The sequence below is a fragment of the Pinus tabuliformis genome, chromosome 9 (assembly GCF_031772625.1).
Source record: "Pinus tabuliformis cultivar Carrire ecotype Pingquan chromosome 9, CPIR1, whole genome shotgun sequence".
NCBI lineage: Eukaryota > Viridiplantae > Streptophyta > Pinopsida > Pinales > Pinaceae > Pinus > Pinus tabuliformis.
The window spans coordinates 425327838-425351900 of record NC_142307.1 but is presented as its reverse complement, the minus strand read 5'-3'; the positions used below and the strand labels follow the sequence as shown (position 1 = coordinate 425351900).

General features: G+C 37.0%; 1 protein-coding gene across 1 annotated transcript in view; it reads right to left on the bottom strand.

Annotated features, from left to right (window-relative positions):
* Positions 1–2027: 2027 nt before the first annotated feature.
* Positions 2028–24063, bottom strand: part of LOC149148961 (Methyltransferase family protein) — a 101997-nt gene continuing 79961 nt past the window's right edge. The window contains exons 4-8 of the mRNA XM_089440363.1: positions 14008–14219; positions 13754–13887; positions 2926–3028; positions 2594–2736; positions 2028–2483 (exon numbers count right to left, since the gene is read on the bottom strand). Of these exons, the coding sequence (XP_089296489.1) occupies positions 2382–2483; positions 2594–2736; positions 2926–3028; positions 13754–13887; positions 14008–14219 (694 nt within the window). The 3' untranslated portion in view covers positions 2028–2381. The remainder of the gene's footprint in view (positions 2484–2593; positions 2737–2925; positions 3029–13753; positions 13888–14007; positions 14220–24063) is intronic.

Genomic DNA, 24063 nt, shown 5'->3' with positions numbered 1-24063 from the left:
ATTTACAAAAATACATTTCATACTTATGAAGGCCGAACCTAGTTACACATTCCCCAACACTTCAATTGTTCAACAAAGTACAGAGAGAGAGAAAATGAATAAAGTCACCAATGTCTGATCAACTTGCAGCTGAAGTGCACTTGCTCTTTGCTTGAAGATCTCCTCCTCTTAGTCAGATCATGTCATTCACACTTGCTCTAGCACTTCCCTTGCTCTTGTTATTCACTAGCTCTCACACTTCTCTTGCACACACTCAACATTTGCTCTCCTTCACAATGAACATATTACTCTCAACTCTCACTTGCTCTTGCTTAAATAGATGAGAAAGGAGAGGAGTTACAAAATGAATTCATGCTTTGAGCCAATAATACGAAAATTGAATTCCGTGAGAGAGGAGTTACTTGAAGAGAAGTGAACTCATCCCAAGAATAGAGAAAGAGTTACACTTAGACATGAGAGAATATTTGGTGAGAGTTACAAATCGAATTGACTGAGGGAGTTACAAATGCATTTAATGAGGAGTTACACTTTTGTCATACAATGAATTAGTGAGGGAGAGTTACATTCTCTTAAGTGATGAGTTATTATTTTATTCCAAGAGAGAGATTCGATTTGTCAAGTCAGAGATTCTCAATTTAATTTACTTATTCCATGATAGAATTTGTTTTTATTAATCCACTAAAAGTGAATGACTTTAGACTATTTTATAAATAATAGTATCATAATAATAATAATAATAATACTAGTAAGGATAAAAATATTAATTCTTGACTTGTACAATCATGATTGATTTGATTTTAAAGTGGATTCCATATGTCGAGATCATCATTGATCATTTAGACATGACTTTCTATTTTTGGAAAGTCACTTCCAAATTGAGATGTGACTTACTATTTTTGGAAAGTCATATTAGAAATTTAGAAATAAAATTTTGTTATAGGTGGTTCAAACAAAACTGAAATATATGATTTCTTCTAGGAGAAATTCATCCTTGAGTTGTCAAATTTAACATTTAGCCCTCAAACTAGCCTCAAAAGGTTTCTAACCCCATTTCTTCAAACTAGGTCCTACAGCTAACATACTCCTATAAGCAAATTTCTCTAATTTTCCCCCCTAAAAGCAACAAGATGGATGATAAACACTATAATGATCCAATCTGGATCAACTAGAGCCTCCTCAATATATCCAAGGCCTAGTCATGTAACAAGGGGCACTAGCGTGGGGGGAAGAGATGATATAACATGAATCAAAAGCCCATTGTACCTTGTTGATATGATGTGTTATCATCATCCTATGATGAAACAAAACCCACCATAGCACCCTCTATCCACCTCACTACCACTTGGCAACAAGAATGCTCCCCTAAGTGGCAACATCAATCAAGACAAGGCCCCCTTCATCCTTGGATATAGTACACATCCCATGAGACCAAAAGATGGATCCTCTCTCCACCATGCTTTGACCACAAGTATGACAACAAAAGCTACTATAGTTATTGAAACAAAGCCCTACTAGGCAACCAACAAGATACATAATACATGTGTGGCCTGGACAATGCATTCAATAATTGTCAACGCCCATCAAGCAAGAGGTCCTTATGATGCCAAACATAAAGCTTACTCTGAAGCCAACAAAGACGCCAATCCAAAATAAACACCAGAAATATAGCCCCACCCCAAATGGAATGCCTAAATAACTCATTGTCACTCAAGATAAATATATGTCCACAATGGAGGAATCCTATTTAGGGGAGAGATTAACCCAACCAACCAGAATTTTTCCTTGTGGTCACTAATCACAATGCCCATGGCTGTAAAAAAATGTCCAAACAAGCACGAGCACCATCAACCAAATTCCATTCAGTGCACACAAAAATGAGTCATTTGCTAAATGATTGTTGACATGGAGGAAATTTTTAGTAGTTAATATTTGCTATTTGGCTACGTTTTCTCATTTTTCCAAGCTAAACAAAATAGCAAGTGGAAAAAGTTTATTTTGTCGATATATCCAATGTTAAACTGTACAGATATTTTGCGTAAAAAATATGATAAGAGGGGTTTGTGTCCACTCTCTGTTTGCCTAGAATATCCGTTAACGAATGCTCAAAATACATTTAACAGTCATTTGTCCCATGCATTAGAATGATCTAAGGAAACCCAATGAATTTGACATTCGTTTTAAAACATTTCAAGTGATTTTCGAACAATATAGCCAATCACTAAGTCGAGTTCACTGACAGATTGTATCTCTAGTCAGTTTAAGGAGTGATCATTCCATCAGGGTATTAGTCATTTGAAGCTGCAAGCAGAGACCATCAACCTGGTCAACAGAAGAACTAGCATCAATCTTACCACAGTTTGAAGCTTCTGCTGGTTGGCAAACTAAGCCAGCGGCTTCTGGAATTTCCCGTGAACCCACACACGGCGCATTTTCTGACCCTTCTTCCGATTAAGCAGTTGTACACAACAGAACCGACACTCTATCTATTAAAAAGAAAGATTGCAACAATCCACCATCAGCATGAGCAAGTAAGCTCTCAAATGACAATAAACTATGCAATTTTAAAGGGCTTAAATTTTATGGTTTCTAATACCTCAACGAACCCGGATTTTGTAAAAATATCCCTCAAAATTTCCAGAGAAAAATAATATGAAAATGTGCCATCACCACGTATATATTGATACTCCCCAATTTTTTGGGTAGGGGGAAACCGCAGCATTGTCATGTCATACAGTCCTGTCCAAATGCAGAAAAGAGGACATTTTTTTAATAGTATAAGAAAATGGTACTTTCATTATGTAAATGCGAATGCTTCTGGACTGTTATGTGCATATATTCAACTCAAAAGTTTTCCATACTGCGATGTTTCTAATCATATATAGATAAATCCACACAAAAACTGTGTTAATTTAATTTACTACTTACCATAGTCCCTGAAGAATAACATCCCACCAGGCTTCAGAATTGATAAGCATTCTTTAATCAGATGTGGCATTCTTTTAAGGGGAATTGAAGACAAAGTGAATATCTGCAACCAAAGCCCAAAATTTAATTTCTAGAGTGTAGATAAAAAAGGATTTCCTTGGAATTCTTTCTACATGGTCAAATCAGTAAGCAACATGAAACTCGTACATATTGCCATCCTAGTAATGGCTACACCACTGAGCAGCTGCTTATATTTTGCAAGGGATTTTCACTCTCTTCACTGGTCATTTGCCTATATTTTTAAGGAAATGTCACTTTCTTCACCAACAGCTATGATACGTCAAGGAGACATCAGAACAGATGCCGACTAGTTACACAACTAAGAACATTAACAAGATAACAGTCAATTCCTCTGGAAAAATACTAAAAGAGTCATTCAGAAAAAATCACTTCCAGTTCTCAAGTCTAGATTTCTTTACCAAAGTAACAACTATTTTTCATTTACCTAAAACATTCTTTGAAAAATAGATATGGCTTGCTCATTACTAAACAACAAAAAGCCTTGATAACAAAAAGATGCTGTGGATAAGGTTTCGCTTGCAGTTAACACAAGAGAGTTGAAAACAACAGAAGCAGTAAAGGCATACGTATGTTGATATATTTTTACTTACATGCTAACAAGGCATAAATACTAGAAGGTGAAGAGCAGAGGTGATGAGGCAGCAATAAAGATGCAGAAGTGGAATATAGGCTGAGCATGGAGGAGGAAGTACTGGATTATTCAGATCACCTATTGGAGGGTCAACAGATATGGAATAACCCATTGCTAAGCAGACCTAACAACACATTGGATTCGAGGATGATTTATCCCCTGAGTCGCATGTTAGGTTTCTTAATCCCAGATCAGATTGTAAGCCCAATAAAATTGTACTCAAAACAGAAATAAAAATTAACTTTCTGAATTTTATGACACCAAAGACACTGGGTTCCTAACTCAGGATGCACAGCAAAAATAAAATAATCAGAAAATCAAGCACATAAAAATATTTTGACATGGTTTTACCATGGAAACCCCAATGTGGGGAGAACCAGCAAACTTTGGGCTTCTATTCAGCTTAGAAATTTCGATTAGAGCAAGTGTACACTTCAAAAAATTACATGAACAAAAATACTCAGCGATTTTCCTGTCACAACCTACCATGTGCGGCCTATTCGACCCAGAAAATACTGTTGTACGACTTCGGCAAATACAGCCTATACTGCCCAACTATATCAGCCTGTGTGGCCCTCGTAATTTCAGCCTGTACAGCCCTAGGAATTTCAGCCTTCTTGCTGTCCAAACTCAGCCTGTTTGCTACCCCTGAAATTTAACCTGTTTGCTGTCTTCTCTTGCTGTCAGTTCAACCTCCTGTTTCTCAGCTGAAAGCCCAATCACTTGTGCTAAATCAATCTACCTCTCCAACAGCCTATTTCCCTCTTTATAATTCCTGACCTAATCTCCAAAGTGATGGAGGGCTGAGACTACATCTCCACACTTGAGATCTATAGTCACAATATAATCTTTCGTTGACCTTTTTAACTTCATAAAAGTTGGCCAATAAAGTCGAAAATTTAATTAGTTACTTTATGCCTAAGATCTAAACTAGGGAAATAATTAAATAATTTTCTTGTGAGAGAATTTTGGTGATTCACTGCTTGTCATGGCACTTAACCAATGCAGAATCACCTACCATGCTACAGTTTCAACACTCCCTCTAGGAGCCTGCTTGAGTCCATACAATGTTCTCTTCAATCTGCGAACATGGGAATCACTCCCATGCATCTCAAAGCCCTCCAGCTACTCAATGTAAAGCTCTTCCTCAACCACACCAATGAGGAAGGTTGTTTTCACGTCCATCTGTTTAATCCTCCAACACATCTCATCCTTGCAAACTTTGTTCATTGGCCCTTTAGGCTTGAGACAATGTTAGATCTTATCTCACTCTTACACTACATTTGAAATTTCACTGACTCAATAAAGGGATAAGACAGATATCATACTCGGCCTATTGTTCATCAGAGTACATTAGATCAGCCAATCCTCTTGGTCACACTTGTTACTGTGTGTGGGAGTCTCAGATCTCTTGGCATTTGTTGGTATTACAATGGATCGATTTCCTCCATTTAGATACTCTTGGCAATTTCTTCAAGTAACCAATTCAAAGATGTCTGGCCTTATAAATACAAGACGCCCTCCATCTCCACTCCCTCATCCTCCAACCACACCCATATCCTAGACCAGCTTCCCTCTGGCAAATAATTTCCTTTTTTATGGTGCTCCCATCTCCTAGTGGCACAAAGAGAGAGATGGATAGCGATCTTGTCCCTAACCCCCGATCAGTGCGAACTTGGAAGACTATTTGTACTTCCATGAGAACCCAGCAGTGTTGCCAGTCCAAACCTTATATCAACAAAAACCAATAGTCTAATGATATCTTCTAGACCATAACAACGAGCTCTTTATTCCATGCAGTAGCACAGCACCCTACCCATCTCCTAGCAGTGTTGCCAGTCCAAACCTCATATCAACAGAAACCAATAGTCTAATGATATCTTCTAGACCATAACAACGAGCTCTTTCTTCGATGCAGTAGCACAGCACCCTACCCATCTCCTCTTCCAATTCTTCTTCCAAATAGATATCCATTTTGAGCTTTCTCCATTTGGCCTCAAATGTTAGGAGAGATGGTTCTAGTATCATTTGTATCATAGATTCTAGGTTCATTTGTTGGAAACACTGAGAGGTGTGAATCAGTATTTCATTATTTTTCAATTTTGCACTTAATCTTGAAACCAAATTCACATCACATAAACAATTATTCACAATATATGAACACAGAGATCAAAGTGCAAGTTAAAACTTGAAAAAGAAAGACTTGTAAACAATCTTCAATTTATTACAACAATTCGTGAGGACACCAATCCTCTGTAAGCACCGACTTACAACTTTCGTAGGCACCAACCTATGGGAGACACCAATCCCTAGCCAAGCACCAACTCAATAGAATTCATGGGAACCAACCCACAGGAGTCAGCAATCTCCTAGCTAAGCACCAACTCAGCAATTTGTAGATTCTTGGACCTGCCAATAACAACTCTTGGTTTATACAAACTGCCCTTCTTCAGTAGGGGTTGTCACACTACAATGCTATCTTCAGATTTGCACCTTTAACCTTGATTACAGCCACCTGACCAGTAAATTTTAATTTTCTGCTCTTCAACTTTTCTTCGTTCATTAGCTTGACTCCTTGGCTCATTTTGATGTATACAAGCACAAGTCTTTTTTGTTGCACTCTGCTTTCTGTCCCACAATTATCAATACCTCTTGTTGTCGCACAGATTGTCTAGGCACCACAACAATGCTCAGATCGGGGATTGTCACCCTGATCCCTGATTTCTCCCTACAGCAAGCTAAGGGCAGTAGACCCTATGGAGAAATGGGATGAAGGAGAACCAGCTAGGAATCAACCGGTTCGGGAGACACAGCGAGGCAATCAAATACTTAATTAAGGCTTAGAATTTGATTTGATTTTAAATGATTAATACCAATTCCTTATGGAGTTAATGATCAAGTAATTGATTAGCTACTGTTGCTTAGGAAAATGAGATCTATTTGTAATTCCACAATAAAAATCTTTAATAATCGCTTGAAAATATTCGCAATATATCTAACATGTAATCACAGATCAAATAATTCAAGCAATGACGATCAATTTCAATAGATGCAAGATATTTTAGCAAATAAATTTCAAGAGATACCAATACCTTAATCAACCACGAAATTTAAAAGCTAACCAGTTCAGATCCTAGAATTTAGATGATTATGCTTAATGACCCAGATCTAGGAAATTCACCACTTTCAAATAGTTAATCTTTAGATATAAAAATTTAACCACATTTAACTATAGCAAAAAGGAAATGTTGATACCACAAAAGTTTTCTTTCAAATTTTATCCTTAGCAAAAAAGACACGAAGAAGGAAATAAAAATTGACAACTTAATTATTCCTTAGGAGAATTTCTCGACGTGCTAAGTTTTAGGAAACTAGACTTAATGTGACCGAAGTAAATCAAAAGATTAAATAATTTTTTAATTCTTTTAATGGGCCAGAGGCCACATAAAAAAATTTAAAATCTTTAAATGTGAAATTTATTTCGATTTAATACTTTAGGATTTCTCAAAGTCACAAGTAATGTGAAGTCCCTTTTTTAGAAATTTTTTATTTTATTTTTTTTATTTTTTAATGTTTTTGGATTTTAAATATTTTAGATGTTTTTTAGGATTTTTAGATTTTAAAAATGATCAAAATCATAAAAAAGGAAATGAAAACAAAAGTAAATTTAAAATTAAAAAAGGGAAAAATCAAAATGAAAATAAAATACGAATCTCAAAATTAGAAAAGGAATAGAAACCAAAGTTAAACTACACAATCACAATCAAAAAATAAATAAAAATAAAAATAAAAAACAAATCCTAATAATACAAATGAAAATTAAAAGGGAAAGTCGAATATGCTAAACAATTGACTAAAACCTAAAAGCCAATACAAAAAAAATCTAAGCGTTTTGTATATGCTGGGCAGGTGTTCGACGATGGAAATGAAGAGCAGGTCGATGGAAACTTCACGCGTTTGATCGTTTGATTCTGATGCAGGTTAGACGGCGGCAACAAGGAGCAGCGACGCAAGTTTGAAGCGTGGAGAGGTGGAGCTCAACACGGACAAGGACGGAGTTGCGATGAGGGGAAGGGTGCTGCGGCGGAATGGAGAAGAAGCACAGGTTCAACAAATTCGTTTTCAGGTTTGGAGCAGCGTGGAAGGGTTTAGAGAATGGATTTGAGGGAGAGATAACAAAGGGAGACGTGGCTTTAAGAATGCATGTGGTAAAAGAGGGGAGAGAGCATGATGATCGTGGGTTTTCCAGGTAGAGTGCAGGTGATGAGGATGGTAGAAGGGTATGCGTGGGTGAGTCTGGAGAGTTGCGGGAGAGCGATGAATGTTGCGGACAGGCAGCACGCAGGTGGGCAAGGATGTGTGGAGGAGATAGCTACGAGGGAGCTTGTGGCAGCACGCAAGGAGAGTGCGGTGAAGGGAGATGCAGGTTATGGAGGGCTGCAGACAAAAGGGAGTATGGCAGCGTAGATGGCAGCTCGATGGATAGCGTGGAGTGAAGACGCAAAAGGGAAAGAGCAACGTTGAAGGAAACTGCGGAAATGAGAAGGGCAGATGGAGCCGCATGAGGAGGGAATGGCACTGCGTGAGGGATCAATGAGGAAAGCCGCAGGGTTTGTGGGTTGATGAGTGTAAGGACAACAACGTATAGGATAGGGATGAGCAAGTGAGGGTTTCAGCCTTAAAGAAAATTTCAAAATTTTTCTACAGCAGAGAAATTGAAAACCCCAGGCAGAAGACAGAAATTCAAAATGATTTCGAAAAAGCCTCAGGAGGACAACCCAACAAAACCCAGAAATTTCCAGATTAAGATGTTATGTTCTGCTTCAGATTTATTAATTGAAACCCCTGTGAAACTATTTCCAGATTTAAGATATTTTAAAACCCTTGGACCGCAGAAATAATGCCTCTGCAAGAGCTAGTTCTGAGGCCAGATCTTACCCTCCAAGGCCTAGATCTGGCTTCAAAATCAAATTTTGCCTTCAGATCTGCAACCTGTTCCTGAAAACAAAAACACCCAGAAATCTGATATACCAAAAAATTGAAACCCCAGAAACCCTAAGTCAGACAAATTAAAAAAAATTACAGATCTATGCACAGGAGTAGCAGATCTACGAGATTTGGTGAGTGTGAGTCCAACTCCCCTCCCGGATCTGATAATCTGAGGCTCTGAAAAGCCATATTTATCAATTTAGCATAGAAATTTTTTTTTTAATTTTAAATTGAAACGGAGGTGCTTCGCCCAAGACCCTTCATGCATCAACAATGAAACTTCTTATGACGAGCTCGGGATTTAATCAAACTGGGCTCTTCAGAAAATACTAATCGGGAGTTGGCTGGTCCAACTGAAAACTTCCCCGAACGCCTAATGATCTAAAAATCAAGAATTCCCTGCACAACTCAATTTAACCATTAACGTAGAACGAGAAAACGATAACAAAATCCAGATTTAATAAAGATACCTGCTATTATATTCAGAACTTAAATTACCATTCAAACCCCAGTGATCAAGCAAGATACATGTGCATAAATCACTCTTCATAAAGCTATCATCAATGGTTGAAAGGAAATCTATGCATAAAGATAAAACATCTTACAACATTTCCACGAAGAGTAACACCAGCAGAAATTAACCCCAAAGTCTTTCTTTATTGCTCATGAAAAAAGATTACAAGAGAGCTTTCACTTAACACACAACTCAAAGATCGAATGATCTCAACTGACAACTGACCTCCTATTTAAAGATAAATCTCCCAACAGCTAGTTCGAGTGATCCTTGTCAAAGTGATCTTGATCGTTGATGGGGATCAAAATTTATTTAATCTCATCCGTCGAAATTTTAAATATTGAGGAAATTTCGAATTTTTCAATTAAATGCATTTTAATAAATTCAAAAATTAAAATTTTGCATTTATTTCCTCAAAACTTTGACTTTGACTTAACCCCAGGGACCCAAGGCATAAAATTTAGCAAAATAATCAATTAACCTTAGTCCCTGGACCTGTTAAGATTTAATTTTTTAAAGGATCCATGAATTTTACCTCTAGAAAATTTAAATTTACCTAGGACCTATGAGGGGATAAATTATTTTTCTAACCCTCAAGACACTTTACATCATGATTTTTACATTTTTTACATCTCAAGGGGGAAAACCCATTTGCAAAAGACCCTCACAGACTCCCAGTTCTGCAACACAAACATAATCCAGCAGACTAAGCAACTTGTAATAAAATAACCTAACCAAATAGTTAGGATCATTCCCAAATCACTTTTACACAGACTCGATCTATAACACTAGAAATCACCTAAGATCCTGGTGACAAAATTCATTCCGGCTTTGGGGTAAGGCTGAAGGAAAACTCTGCCGATCATCTGAGAATGGATCGGTGAGACAAAAAACCTCTTGGAATGTAGATTGTTACCAGAAAAATAGATTTACCTAGGCAATGAAATACATGACACAGATCTGCTGAGATTATTTACATCACATATATGCAGAATGGGTTTACATTATAACATGATAATCAGGTTGATGATGATAGCTGGACAACACGGACACATAGATCGGATGCTATCCATTTTGCAAAAAAAGGGGGTGTACTGCTATGGGTTGTTGACACGTAGCAGTCAACACCTCTTACACAAACTTATAGTGTGGACGCTAGCTATTCTAGTATATTCTGGTATATTAGAACTTTAGAAGACTCTGGATAAGAGGATGATATCATCGATTAAGTGACAACACTTTTTGTTGCAAACATCCTTCTAGGTTCTTTCTCTAGAAAAGAATCCCCAGATGATCTCTCCAACCTTCCTCAATATTGTGCTTGTTAGGTCAATGGTTTTTGTTGACATGGTTGTCAACAATTTTGTTTGCAAGCCACAGACCTTGAACAGAAAAAATTAAGGGACGAGTCCATAGCCTGCTAGTGCCTCATATAGGCGAGGGTCAAGTCCATGGTTTCAGATATTTTCACCACATCACAAGGCCTCATATATGCAAATCTTTGCAACCCTATGCAGTCTTTTGTATATAGCATCATAGCCATTTTCTGAGTCTTTTTTGTACAATAAAACCACCTTGATGAAGACTAGCTGTCAGCATCACATAAATAAGTTACGTATTGTGGTTTGGTTTGATAGAGTTACTCATAATTTTGGAATAACAACTCTGAAAGTGATTAGTGGGCACAAAAATATTTTGTTACTCAGAAGCCATCCAGGATTGTTCTGACAACTCCAGACTCCAGCATTGTTTGTAGCTAATTTACAGCATTAAGCCATAGCTTTGTCCAGCTAAAACTATCGAAAGAATTGTAGATGGCAAAGCATGTACAATTCTGGTTGTCAAATCATTGCAGAGGCAGCTTGAAATCATCTAATCCTTTGGAATAGTCCCTCTTTGTGAAACACACCACCCATTAAAAATGATATTTGGGATTAGGTGAACTTAAACGATACACTGTTGCAAGCTGTTTAGCTTAGAACTTTAATGTTTCTCCTAGCAAATCCTATCTGGCATTGAATAATTTATTTCCTCATGATTTGAGTTAGAAGTTGGAATATTAGTGCATTGTGCAAGCTCTGTACAGAACTGCTCTTATAACCAAGGCATTTGTTTATGAGATTCATTCTTAATTGACATTTTCGTCCTGTGCCAAAGATTCAGAAGGTTATGACTTTATGACTGGAATGTATTATATTGTATTTGAATCAGCTTTATCCAATCACTCTCTTGGGGCTGAATTTCGTTATATTTTGCATCCATTCCTATTTTGCAGTGAATGGTATTTTAAAAATGATACGATCTAGGAAGAAGCACAAACATTTGATATCAATGTATGTTAAGTTTAGGTATGTTCTATGCTTAGAGCAATTTATTTCAATTTTCATAGTTAGCTCCATATCTTTTCCAGATTATCAATCACATCAGCATTAAAGTAAACTGCAGAATCCAGATAGAACATAAACATAAATCGCAGAAGACAAGCCAAAACAAGAGGACACAAGATGTGGCGCTAGCCAGGGACAAACCCCAATGTGGGGAAACCCTTGATAAATTCTTCTTCTATGTTCTTCAATAGTTCAGCGGAGAAAGAGAGAGAGATAGTAAATTTACATCGGAAGTCAACACTTTGACTTATTATATCTATATGAGATCAGTCGAAGACATGCTGCTTCAACTGATTCTCCAAGGTGACTCCTTCACCTATCATAGTGTAGCATCTCGTCATCATGTTGTACCTCACCTTGTTACATCCATCATCATAATGTTGGACCTCATGCAGCTGCTGTCCCAGTGTTTAGCACTGAACTTGCTGATGTCCAAGATTTACCATGCTTGCAGCTGTCCCATGTATAGCTTGCTGTCACATGTGTCATCATGCTTGTACCTTGCTGCTCCATTATGCTTGCTGCCCCCTGCATGCTTGTTGTTCCTGCTGTTGTGATGGTGACTGATTCAGACTGTTGCAATAGCCCTCAAACAGTCATCCAAACAATCCTTAATCTCAGCAGCCTTCCCTGGTGTGAACCTTCTGCCTTCACGCTGAAGTGTAAGGCATAATAAGACTCCAAAACTGCCCATGTTGTCCCTTGCTGTGGTGGTATGGCCTGCGGCCTACCACACAGCCTTGCTGTAGCTTTACAGCCCATGTATCAAACCCAAAACAGGCCTCCTCTAAATTTGTGGGAGCCTCCTTTACAGCGATGACACTTCTCCTTCAAGACAGCGTTAGGCCTCTTCTAAGACAGCATTAGGCCTCTTCAAAACAGGCCTCTATACCTACACTATTCAGCTCTTCCTTTTGACTGTGGTTAGGCATCATTATGACAGCAGCTAGGTCCTTAGATGACTGCGGCTTGATGGTGGCTAGATCCTTCCCTTGTTGCTGTGTATATACCTCCATGAATTACGGCCTAGGGCAATCTTAAGTGCTACAGCTAGGATTTGCGTTGCGTTTAAGTCTCCTCTTGACCTGCGTATAAGGCCCTCCTCCGTGCTGTGGATTAGGCTCCTCTCAACGGCAGTTAGGGCCTCCTTTAGTCAACGGATTAGGGCTTCTTTAGACTGCGTATTGGAGCTCCCCAAGACAGCAGATAGATCTCCTTCAATTTGCGGCTAAAGCTCTCCATTTGGCTGCGGCTAGGGCATCATCCTCTCTGTGGTCATATTCACTGCGGCTAGGGCAACGTACTGCAGCTAGGGCATCATCTTAGGCCAGCGTATACTCTTGTTGTCTCTCTTCTTCACCAAAAACCCAAAGACGTGGAGAGGAGGAGATCACATGAAGACTATGTCTCCAAAATGACTTCAAGTCCTCTCCTATTTATACTAAAACATAGATGATGAATAGACATGACTATTGAGCTTCTGAGCCTACACAAGTTGCTCGCCGACTTGACAAATTGTCTTATAACACAAATAAATTCATATCTTCATAAATACTTATCGGAATCGGATGATCTTTAGATCAATCCTACACCTCTCAATGAAAGGGATCCAATAAAAATATCAGCTGCCATAAATAAGATGACCCACATGGTGTTTGGCCCTAGTTGCCAATTTTAACAATGTAGCTGTCTTTTATTATTTAATTTTTATTATTATTTCGAGTATTCAGTTTTGCCGCCATTAGCAAGTAGTGGAAATCCCAGCAATTAAAAAAATGGGCCTTAATGTGTTTGATTCAGTCGACTTTCATCAAAGGGTTTTTAATAAAAATATAGTGAGAAACTAAGAGCTCAGATGAGTTCATTTTGGCCCAAAGGCTCTCTCTCTCTTGTGTTTTCTGAAGATTGTATGTGTTTAGTTATTATGCCAGCTATATCAAGAAATTTAAGATTAACATGGTATGCTGACCATTCCTGTCATCTGGCTTTTAAAGCTGCTTCTGATTGGACATAAATCTATGATTTTGAAGATATCTTGAGAATTATTCTATATGGAGTATGTCAATCATTTTCCCTATGTATGCACAACCCAAATCTCACTGGGACATCTTCAGCTACATGTTATCTACTTTAAAGATAAGAATTTCTTTACTAAAAAGGTGATCAAGCCAAATTAGAACAAATTTGAGAATTTCCAAACAAAATGATTTTACTCACGAGACTTACCAATGTCACAATATCCACTCCACCAATGCAACATTGCATATGCTCCTTATCAGAAGTTTCTTTGTTTTGTCCGCCATGAGAAATGGTATTGTGATCCTCAGTTACAAGAAGTCCAGTAACAGGATGATCATTTCCTGGACAGTCAATGACCGTGTATCAAATAAATCGGGAATAACATAAGGCAACATAATTGTGAAATAAACAGCAATAAAGGTCACTAAACTGTATTCTCGCAATATTCCACATTTAACAACCTTTTTGGTTATCCTTTGCTTGAGCTTGGAATGATTCTTGACAAGTTACACAGCACAGCCAACTAGGAAAACTTTCAAGAGACAAATCACAATAGAAAGCATGAAATCGGCATGTTCCAGCGATGCCAGTTGCAGCATCCACCATTTCTCGAGCTCTCTCCAAAGCAACCACGCTACAATCGCATGCATAGACAACAACACTGCCATTTGCTCTGGGCTACCATAGAATTCATGAGTAGTGGTACCTCACATTTGCAGAAAGAAACAGAAACAAGGAGGATTCCTCCAATAAAAGTATAATTTATAATCCAAACTGCATTATTTATCCCCAGACAGAACAGAAAGATTTGCATTACTGGGGACAATGACAAACTAACAAAGAAAAAAGAAAGAAAACAAAGAAATTAGAATCGAAAAATAAACTAAAAATAAAGAAAATCCTAGCGCAACCTGAACAAGATTCAGAGATGTAGAAGAAGCAGCCCAGGAAAAAGAAAACTTTGTTTTACAACCCCAACAAAGGCATAGAAAGCTGATAAATCAAAGGAAAAGTCCCAACACAGAAACACCTTGCAAGGCAAAAATGTAGATCAAAATTTGGAAATTTTTATATACTCTGATAATTTTATAGTTGTGGACCTTTGATATTTTTCAAGCATCATCTTTTATCAAGGTGATACTACTAAAGACTGGTTCTGTCTCTGTAGGAGGTGTCAGAGACTTTCACTTAGTGCATATCTTTTTGTTTCTAGATTGAACCAAAATGCCTCACTAGATGGTCAGAGACCCTTAATGTCAGTCATGGTTGATGGGCGATAATATAAGATAATTTTATCAATGCCCAACAAAATCACCACAGTGGTAGATCAGTGGGACTCAGAAGTACAAACAGTGCAAGAGGGAAAATTTTAGGGGTTAATATTCACACATGCACTAATTTTCTATGTTTTTTTTTTTTAAATATTCACCAGTTTCCATTTTTTCTAAAATGATTCAGCCAAATTTTATAGTATAAAATTAATTTATCATAAAAATTGCAAAAAAAATATAGACTATATAAAAATAAAAAATATCATTGGAAATTCAAATATTTTTTACAAAAATATCACCAAAATTTTTATAGCTTGCATATTAGAGGCTAGTAAGTTTCACCAAGGTTTCTAAACTTTAAGATAAATTTTCACCCTTAAAATTTTCCCTGAAGTACATAGTAGGAGTGCGGAAGAAGTTCTATCACTAATCTACAAATGTTGAGATTCACAAGAAATCGTTGGAGAATCAAACAGAACCAACATAAACCCAAATCCTGTAATAAAGATAAAGAAAATACCAGCACTAGAACAGCAAAACACTTGAACGGAAATCAGTGATGAGGAGTACAACCCTAGAGAGAGAGAGAACCCAAAAACAACTGCGCTAGAAAGAGAAATAAACTCAAGCACAAGAGGGTATTGTTACCAACCACTTCGTGGGTGATGTCCCCAGGAGAAATTTTTCTCCGTGATGAGCCTCAGCCGGCATCCAGCAGCCCCTTGCAGCCTCCTACTAGCTCGTTGTGCCATTTCTCTGCCACCTGAGCCAGCCATGTGGCCTCACCCACCTATATTGATTGTATGTTTGAAGGTGGGCCTCCTAAATCTAAAGGTATGTCTTGTCATTTGGTAATTGAGCATTGGGTTTACTTATCATGGATATTTTTGGGTGTGGGTTGATAGGGGGGATTTGGCAGAAAGAGTGGACTTAGTTTGTGTTCTTGTCCCCTTGATCTCTTTTGGTTGTTACCCTTGGATCTTAGTCCCGTGGGATTTCCTTTATCGACCATTCGGTTCCAAGGTGGTACTACTTGGGAAACCCCGACTTTGGGTGTGTGGTCCCGCTCCTTTATCCGCATATATTACTCCCTTTCCACTCACTATACCCCATTCATCATTTCTCCCACCTACGTCCACATAGGGCCAGCCTCCCTATCCCCTTGCCCCCCACCTTGGGGTCAGGCCTGGAATGATGCCCTGGAGGTTGAAACAACTAAAACAAAACAAAACATTAATACGAAAACATGTTTATTTTTTAAATCGGAGCATGGTTTCGTAGGTAATCTAGTTTAATAAACACGAAATAAGGGAAAAACAATGAAAGTAAATTTTTTTAGAAAATAAAAAAGTTAATTTAGGATCATGCATACATGAAAGCAATGTTGAAAATATCGGTATCGGCAAAATATCGGCGAGGGTCCAGAAAATATCTTATCGGCAATATCGGCGAAATATCGGCAAATATCGGCAAGCATAATTTTTTCAAATTTTTAAATATAGCCGATATTTGCCGATATTTTCAAAACATCGCGATATTTTGCCGATATTTTCCGATATTTGCCGATATTTTGAAAATATCGTGATATTTTCAAAACAGAAAATATCGCGATATTTTCTCGGCGATATATCGTTTTGCCGAAAATATCGCGATATTTCCGAATATCGCCGATATATCGCCGATATTATCAACAGTGTATGAAAGAATATAATACATAAATACTAAAACAAAAAGTTGATAGGAAAATATATTTATATTTAAAATGCACCGAGATTTTATAGGTAATCAAATTTGTGAATTATAAAGACGTATGGTTTTATTTTTTAATATTTAAAAGTGTATTGAGTTAATTATAATTAAATTAGAAATATTATATAAATTATATAGTCGATAAACATTGATAAATATATCAAAAATACGTTTTTATTATACATCTCAATATCATAAAAATTAACTAAATTGTGATTTTAAATTATTGTTATTATTATTAAAAGACTAAATATATTAGTTAAACATAAATAAATTAAAAAAAAAATGTAATAATATTTATTGATTCAATTTATCATAGAAATTATTAACTTGTAAATATCTCTTCTTATAATACCATGGGCCAATACCACTACTTATCAATACCACATGCCTAATATTATATGTGTTGATATGATATTTTCTTCAATTAATTAATTTAAGATAAATTAAGCGGGAAAAAATACAAGTAAATTTCTTTAGGAAATAAAAGGTTAATTTAAGACTATGTGCACATGAAATAATACAATACACAGGTACTAAAACAAGAAATAGAAATTGATAGGAAAACATTTTTATTTTTAAAATCACGACATACTTCCCTAGGTAATCGAGTATGCGAATTATAAAGATATATGATTCTATATTTAGTATTGAAAAGTATGGTGTGTTAATTATAATTAAATTAGGATAATCATATAAATTAAAAGGTTGGTAAACACTAAACGTTGATAAACATATCAAAAATAAATTTCCATTATGCATCTCAATATCATAAAAATTAACTAAATTGTGATTTTCTTTTTAAATTATTATTATTATTATTATTATTATTATTATTATTATTATTAAAAGAGTAAATATATTAGTTAAATATAAATACATTTAGAAAAATATGTAACAATATTCATTTATTCAGTTTATCATGGAAATTCTTAACTTGTAAATAACTCCTCTTATATTACCATGGGCCAATACCACGACTTAATACCACATACCTAATATTATATGTGTTGATATGATATTTTCTATAATTAATTAATTTAAGATAAATTAAGAGGGAAATAAAAATACAAGTAAATTTCTTTAGGAAATAAAAGGTTAATTTAAGATCATGCCCACATGAAAGAATACAATACAGAAATACAAAAACAAGAAATGATACGAATTTTTTGTTTTCTTCAAATTGCACCATGAATTATAAAGTTGTATGGTTCTATAATTTTAGTATTGAAAAGTGTGTTTAGTTAATTATAATTAAATTCGGATGATCATATAAATTAAACGAGTCTGCAAATTATAAAGATGTATGGTTTTATGATTTTAGTATTGAAAACTGTGTTTAGTTAATTATAATTAAATTAGGATGATCATATAAATTAAACAATTGGTAAACATTGATAAACATATCAAAACTACATCTTTATCATACATCTCAATATCATAAAACATAACTAAATTATTATTTTATTTTTTAATTATTATTATTCTTATTATTATTATTATTATTATTAAAAGAATAAATATATTAGTTAAACATAAATACATTTTAAAGAAACATGTAATAATATTCATTGATTCAATTTTATTTTTAATTTTATTTTGGTACAAACCATTAAGCTCGAAACCTTTTCTTCGAGGTGGAATTATTATACATATACATTTCTATGTCAGAGAGAGGGAGTTTGAGTTATATGCATTTATTTCTATTCTAGGTCACAACACTACTCATAATTTGGGGAAGTGGGAAGAATATGTGTTAGATGGGTGAATTCTCTGATCTATGAAGTGAAGTTCTTGTTTTCTTTCACTACTCATAATTTGGGGGAGTGGTAAGAATATGTGTTAGATGGGTGAATTCTCTTATCTATGAAGTGGAGTTCTTGTTTTCTCTCTATGCAGCTACTACATTTACAGACTTACATTTTGGAATGACCACAATGAAGCCAATTATTTTCATTATATGGGATATATCTAACCTTCCCATTTACCTTTCTCCGAGCTTGCAAAATTTATGATATGTTCCAATTTATCCATTGTTGGCATGAATGTGAGTCTCATGTGGAATTATGTTTATTTTTACTAGGTGAGATTGATAGACTTGTTTTCCCTATTTTGCAAACAAGTATCCATTCACTTTCTCACCTTTTTTGTTCATTTATATGTAAATAAATTGTTGCGCTGTTGCCAAAGTTACTTAGAATTGTTGGTATTTTTTTATATGGAACCGAATACATACTAAAAATATTACATCCAATAAAAGTGTTGAAAGTATGGAAAACAACATGAACATATAAAATTTCAATGTGCAAAATGTGATGCAAATTATTGAAATTTCTTATTCAACATAGATTAATTTGGGTATGCCTTTTTGGGTGATGTTTTTAAGGACATGTTTTGACATGGATTGTATCCACAAACTGTGTGGGGGTATTAAATTCCAGATCATCCCTATAAAATATGGTTTCATTTCTCAACTGAATGAACGGTGTCATATTAAGAAATGTCCTATTGAATTTTTAGTGGACAAGGTGCTTTAGGGCTTTTACCCTAGTAAATTCAACTTCACCAAAGTAGGCGAGGAAGAGGTGTTTTTCCATTTTGAAGAAAGTGAGCAAAAAAAATTCAAGACTTGGAAAAATTCCCTATATTTGATAGTCCAAATCTGATTGCCATAAATGTAAGTATAAATAGCAAGAATGGAAGCACCTTTTGAAGCAGTGTTTGAGCGTTTTGAGTGCACTTTGATGCACTTCTCATGTTATTCTTTCTTATACTGCAGGTGAGTCCAATTGAGTGTGAGAATGTGCTTCTTGAGTATTGGACTACTTGCCTAAACGCATTAACCATGATAGCTTGTTGTTAGAATTTCATTTGGTTGTCAAGGCTGGGAACCCATTTTCTCGTCATGGGTATTGGAATGCTTTCCCCAATGTATTTACCATGATAGCTTATTGTTACCATTGCATTTGGTTTTTGAGGCTGGCAATCCAATTTTTCGTCTTGGTTACAATAGCCTCGGGTCTTTTGCAACTATAAACCATCTACACTTCCACTTAAGTACACTATTTTAATTGCAACATGTGACTCTTTACTGACCAACCACTTCGTGGGCGATGTCCCCAGGAGAAATTTTTCTCCGTGATGAGCCTCAGCCGGCATCCAACAGCCCCTTGCAACCTCCTACTAGCTCGTTGTGCCATTTCTCTGCCACCTGAGCCAGCCATGCGGCCTCACCCACCTATATTGATCGTATGTTTGAAGGTGGGCCTCCCAAATCTAAAGGTATGTCTTGTCATTTGGTAATTGAGTATTGGGTTTACTTATCATGGATATTTTTGGGTGTGGATTGATAGGGGGGATTTGGCAGAAAGAGTGGACTTAGTTTGTGTCCTTGTCCCCTTGATCTCTTTTGGTTGCTACCCTTGGATCTTAGTCCCGTGGGATTTCCTTTATCGACCATTCGGTTCCATGGTGGTACTACTTGGGAAACCCCGACTTTGGGTGCATGGTCTCGCTCCTTTATCCGCATATATTACTCCCTTTCCACTCATTATACCCCATTCATCATTTCTCCCACCTGGGTCCACATAGGGACGGCCTCCCTATCCCCTTGCCCCCCACCTTGGGGTTAGGCCTAGAATGATGCCCCGAAGGTTGAAACAACTAAAAGAAAAAGAAAAAAGATAATTGGCCACATTTAACAGGAAATTGTACCACAAAATGCAAAAGATGGTTGGGACAAAATAATTAGCACGTGGGCAAAAGCCAATACTGAGCTCTACCCCAATCCATGGTCATCACCCGATTTCCATAGGCCCTAGATGAGCCTCCTTTATCATTCAGGAATGCATGATTGTCCCAACCCCTGGAGGGAAATGAACCGCCCTACCTAAAAGGGGGTAATCACTGCTATATCTTACACATCATGCTCTTGTCCTTTGAGCCCCGCGCAGTTAATTAAAGAAAAATTCATAAAAGGCAAAAGGCATATAAAGAGGGGTGGAAAAATCAAGGTCAGGGCACCTCGTGTACCACGATTGCTCCCTCCTACACATTACATACCCAAGTGTGGAGTTCCCCTATGCCCCAATATGTGGCGCAAGATTGCCCCTCTCATTCCCTACTCCATTCCACTTATTTATCACTTGCCACCCCCATTAGAGGGATGTACCTTGGACATACTATCCCCTTTAAGGGCTGAAACCACCTAATAAGGTACTTGGCTAACCCCTTTGGATGTTGGAGACCGAGACACTAGCACATGTCAAAGCCCACTACGAAAGGGCATGCCATTATGAAGCGCCCACTTTGTCATCCATGATTTGTAAGCTCTTTTACCCGACTATTTTAATGACTGGTTGTACCAGAAGCCTAGGGGATGCATTGGATCTTATGTAGGATTACAAGTGGTTTCCATTTGGGTTTGGTCTCCCTAGATGGGATCCTAACCCCCAAAGGTCTACATTGGCACATGTAGTGTGTGCATAGAGAGCCATGGGCCTCCACAACAGCAGACAGCATTCCACGAATTTTCATGGATGATCAAAGACTACTAGCGATCCATTTTTGGGATGATGGTGATATGCTTGATACGTTATGCCCAGCAGGCCCCCAAAGAAGCCCCACACTCTTGGCAAGTGTCACGGGACTTGTACGATGTCATGGCAGCATTCATTCCGCCACTTGGACCCTTGCAAAGGATCTACAGGCATCTCTGATTCATATGGAGACCCATGGGGTCATTTAAGTGCCCTCAGACCCACTAGGAGCACCATAGGTCTACTACGTGGGGAACAAGGGACCACCCCCTTGTCCATCATATTCTGAGGAATTTATTCTTCAATATGGCACTTCAGGATATTATTAGGCCTTTGGAGTGCCCCACGACATGTACATATTATTATTTAGCCCCTTGTGAGGCTTATTTTTACACTTGAGCTAGTTTGGTGGGTTTGTCACCAATAGGAGTTTTATTTGCACATTATTTTATCATTAGGGGCTAATGTAGGCCCATATGCTAATTCGAACTCCTTAGGAGGCTATATATTGATGTTAGGTACATTCATTTGTATCGTCACTTGATTTGGGATCTCTCTAATCATAAAGAACTTCACATTTTTTCCTTGGAGGATATTTTCTGGAGATGGATGAATTTTGACGTATGGATTTGGGCTATTTATCTTGTCTTGGAGCTTTGTCTTGTGAACGAAATGTTGCTTGGATATACTCTATAACATTGTAAGTGAATTTTGATGTTATTATTCTTGTTGTTGCATAATGCTAAAATTAGGGCTAGTTGTTGCATAATTCAAATGTAGAATTGAGCATGTTTTAGCTAATTTAATGTATGGGCCAATGTTATATGAATGAAATGTCCTAGAGATTATTTTTCTCAATAAGCTTGCATTGTTTGGTTTGAAGTATAAATGCTTGAAGATCACTTTTCTTTTCTTTCTCTCAACATCGGATGAAGTTGACATTTTGGGCCTCCTTAATCAAGAAACCAAGTCCTTACTCATCACCATCCTTGATTCCATATCCCCAAGTGAATTAGGCATTGGTCCCTTAAAGGGGTCATCATTTTAATCCTCTTTTTACCATTTTCCCCTTTTCCCCCAGGTCTAGCCCCATTAGGTTACCAAGGGCATCAATTTCATGGGAATTGACCCAAAGAAAACTTCGATCTCCTATAGGCTACTGTGTTGGTGGGTCCCCTCCCTCTCCTCTAAATTTGAGGCAATTCTAACGGTGGAATCTCCAGGAATCCCAAGCCCTAGCTCTAGAAACGAATGTTTCTTAAGCATTCCCAAGGCTAGACCTTGATAGGATCAATTCAACCATCTAAAGGATATTCTTGTTTGGTCCTTTCCCCTCACCTTGTCCAGGATATGAACATCATTGGTTGCTGCATTCCATCCTCGAACTTGGGCTAGGTCCACTTGGCCCCATGTGGTCCCACTTCTCAATAAAGATTATTTGTCAAGGACCATTTGGGAATCCAAGTTTCCCAAGGATTATAGGGATTGAGAACCTTGTTTATAAGCCTATCCTTTCTTCCTCAAACCCTCAAATCCTCACCCCTTGCCCCTGGTGGACCAAGTCCCTTGCTTAAAGAGCAAGCAAGTTCCATTCTTCACTCCATCCTTGGGAAAGAGTTTTCATGGTCACTTCTCACTTATCCATCGACATATACTTTACAAGTAATCCCTACACTACCGGGACTCCTCCCATCGATGAAAGTCTTTAAAGAGCAAGGAGACTTAGCTGTGGTGACAGTGGGTTATGCCTCCACTGTTGCCCTTAACCTAGCAGTTGCCCTCATAGGAACCCCTTTTAGGTCCCCTATTGGTTTGAGTGGTAACAAGTACAACTCTGGATAGGTGCCCTTAGGCAAATCACTTTATTAAGAATGAAAAAAATCACATGAAGATCGATTGCAAATGATAGTTGTGTATTTATACAGAACTTAAGAGTGGGGTGGTTCCCCAAGAGGAATTATGAACCTACATGTACAAGGACTACCATAGCCAAACCTAGAAATAATGATCACAATATGTTAATTTCTAAACCTAGTACTTGGCAATTAATTCCTAGAGGATTTATCACAGATCTATTGAATTAAGGCATAACTAGATTCTTAACAAAATATTCAGCAAAAGAAAATTATTAAAAATTAATCAATCTCAATCACATTTCACACACAAATTTTCCCCAACCAAATCAGTTCTTCACTAAATCTTAATCAGAACCTACTTGGGATCTTGTACTAGAATAATGGTCAAACTAAGCAAAATATACATACAACATACCTAGATCTAATCCGGCAGATCAAGCCCTAGATCTATCCTTGATCTATTTGGCTGATTTGGATCTCCTATGTTGCACCCCTACTGCTTCCTCCAACCGGCATGCTTGAGTATCTCACTCACTTGAAAAAATCTGTTTCTCAATGTTGTGTTGTATGGTGTGTCTTTCTTCTCTCCTTAGCCTTGCTTTTATAGCTTCTCATTGAGCTAAATCCCTAACCCTAATCTCGAAAGCGAGGATGCCTAAGATTAGATCTCGCTTCACTTGAGATCAATGGTTGAGATTAAAACATAATCACTAAAGTAAATACTTTATTTTTCCTAAGTTTCTTTAGCTCAATAGCCAACATAATTAATTATGTGCTTTACATAAGTTAGACAACTTACTCGATACTTGAGCAAGTATCCTAAAGAAACATTGGGCAACTTTTGCATTCCTAGATACTTAAGCTTGTGCAAAAGTGTCTGCACAAGCTACAAACATCAACACAATATAAGGTCAACAGTGATCAAAAGTGAGGTTTACACCATTTTCAATATTCTCACTTAAAGTTGAACAAGGGCACCGAAGAAAATAATGAATAAAAATGAGAGTGGATGTATAGATACCAAATCAATATAAGGTTAGTCGACACCAATATACAGATGAAAATGGCTTTAAAAATACCTAACTCGATATAAGGTCGATCAT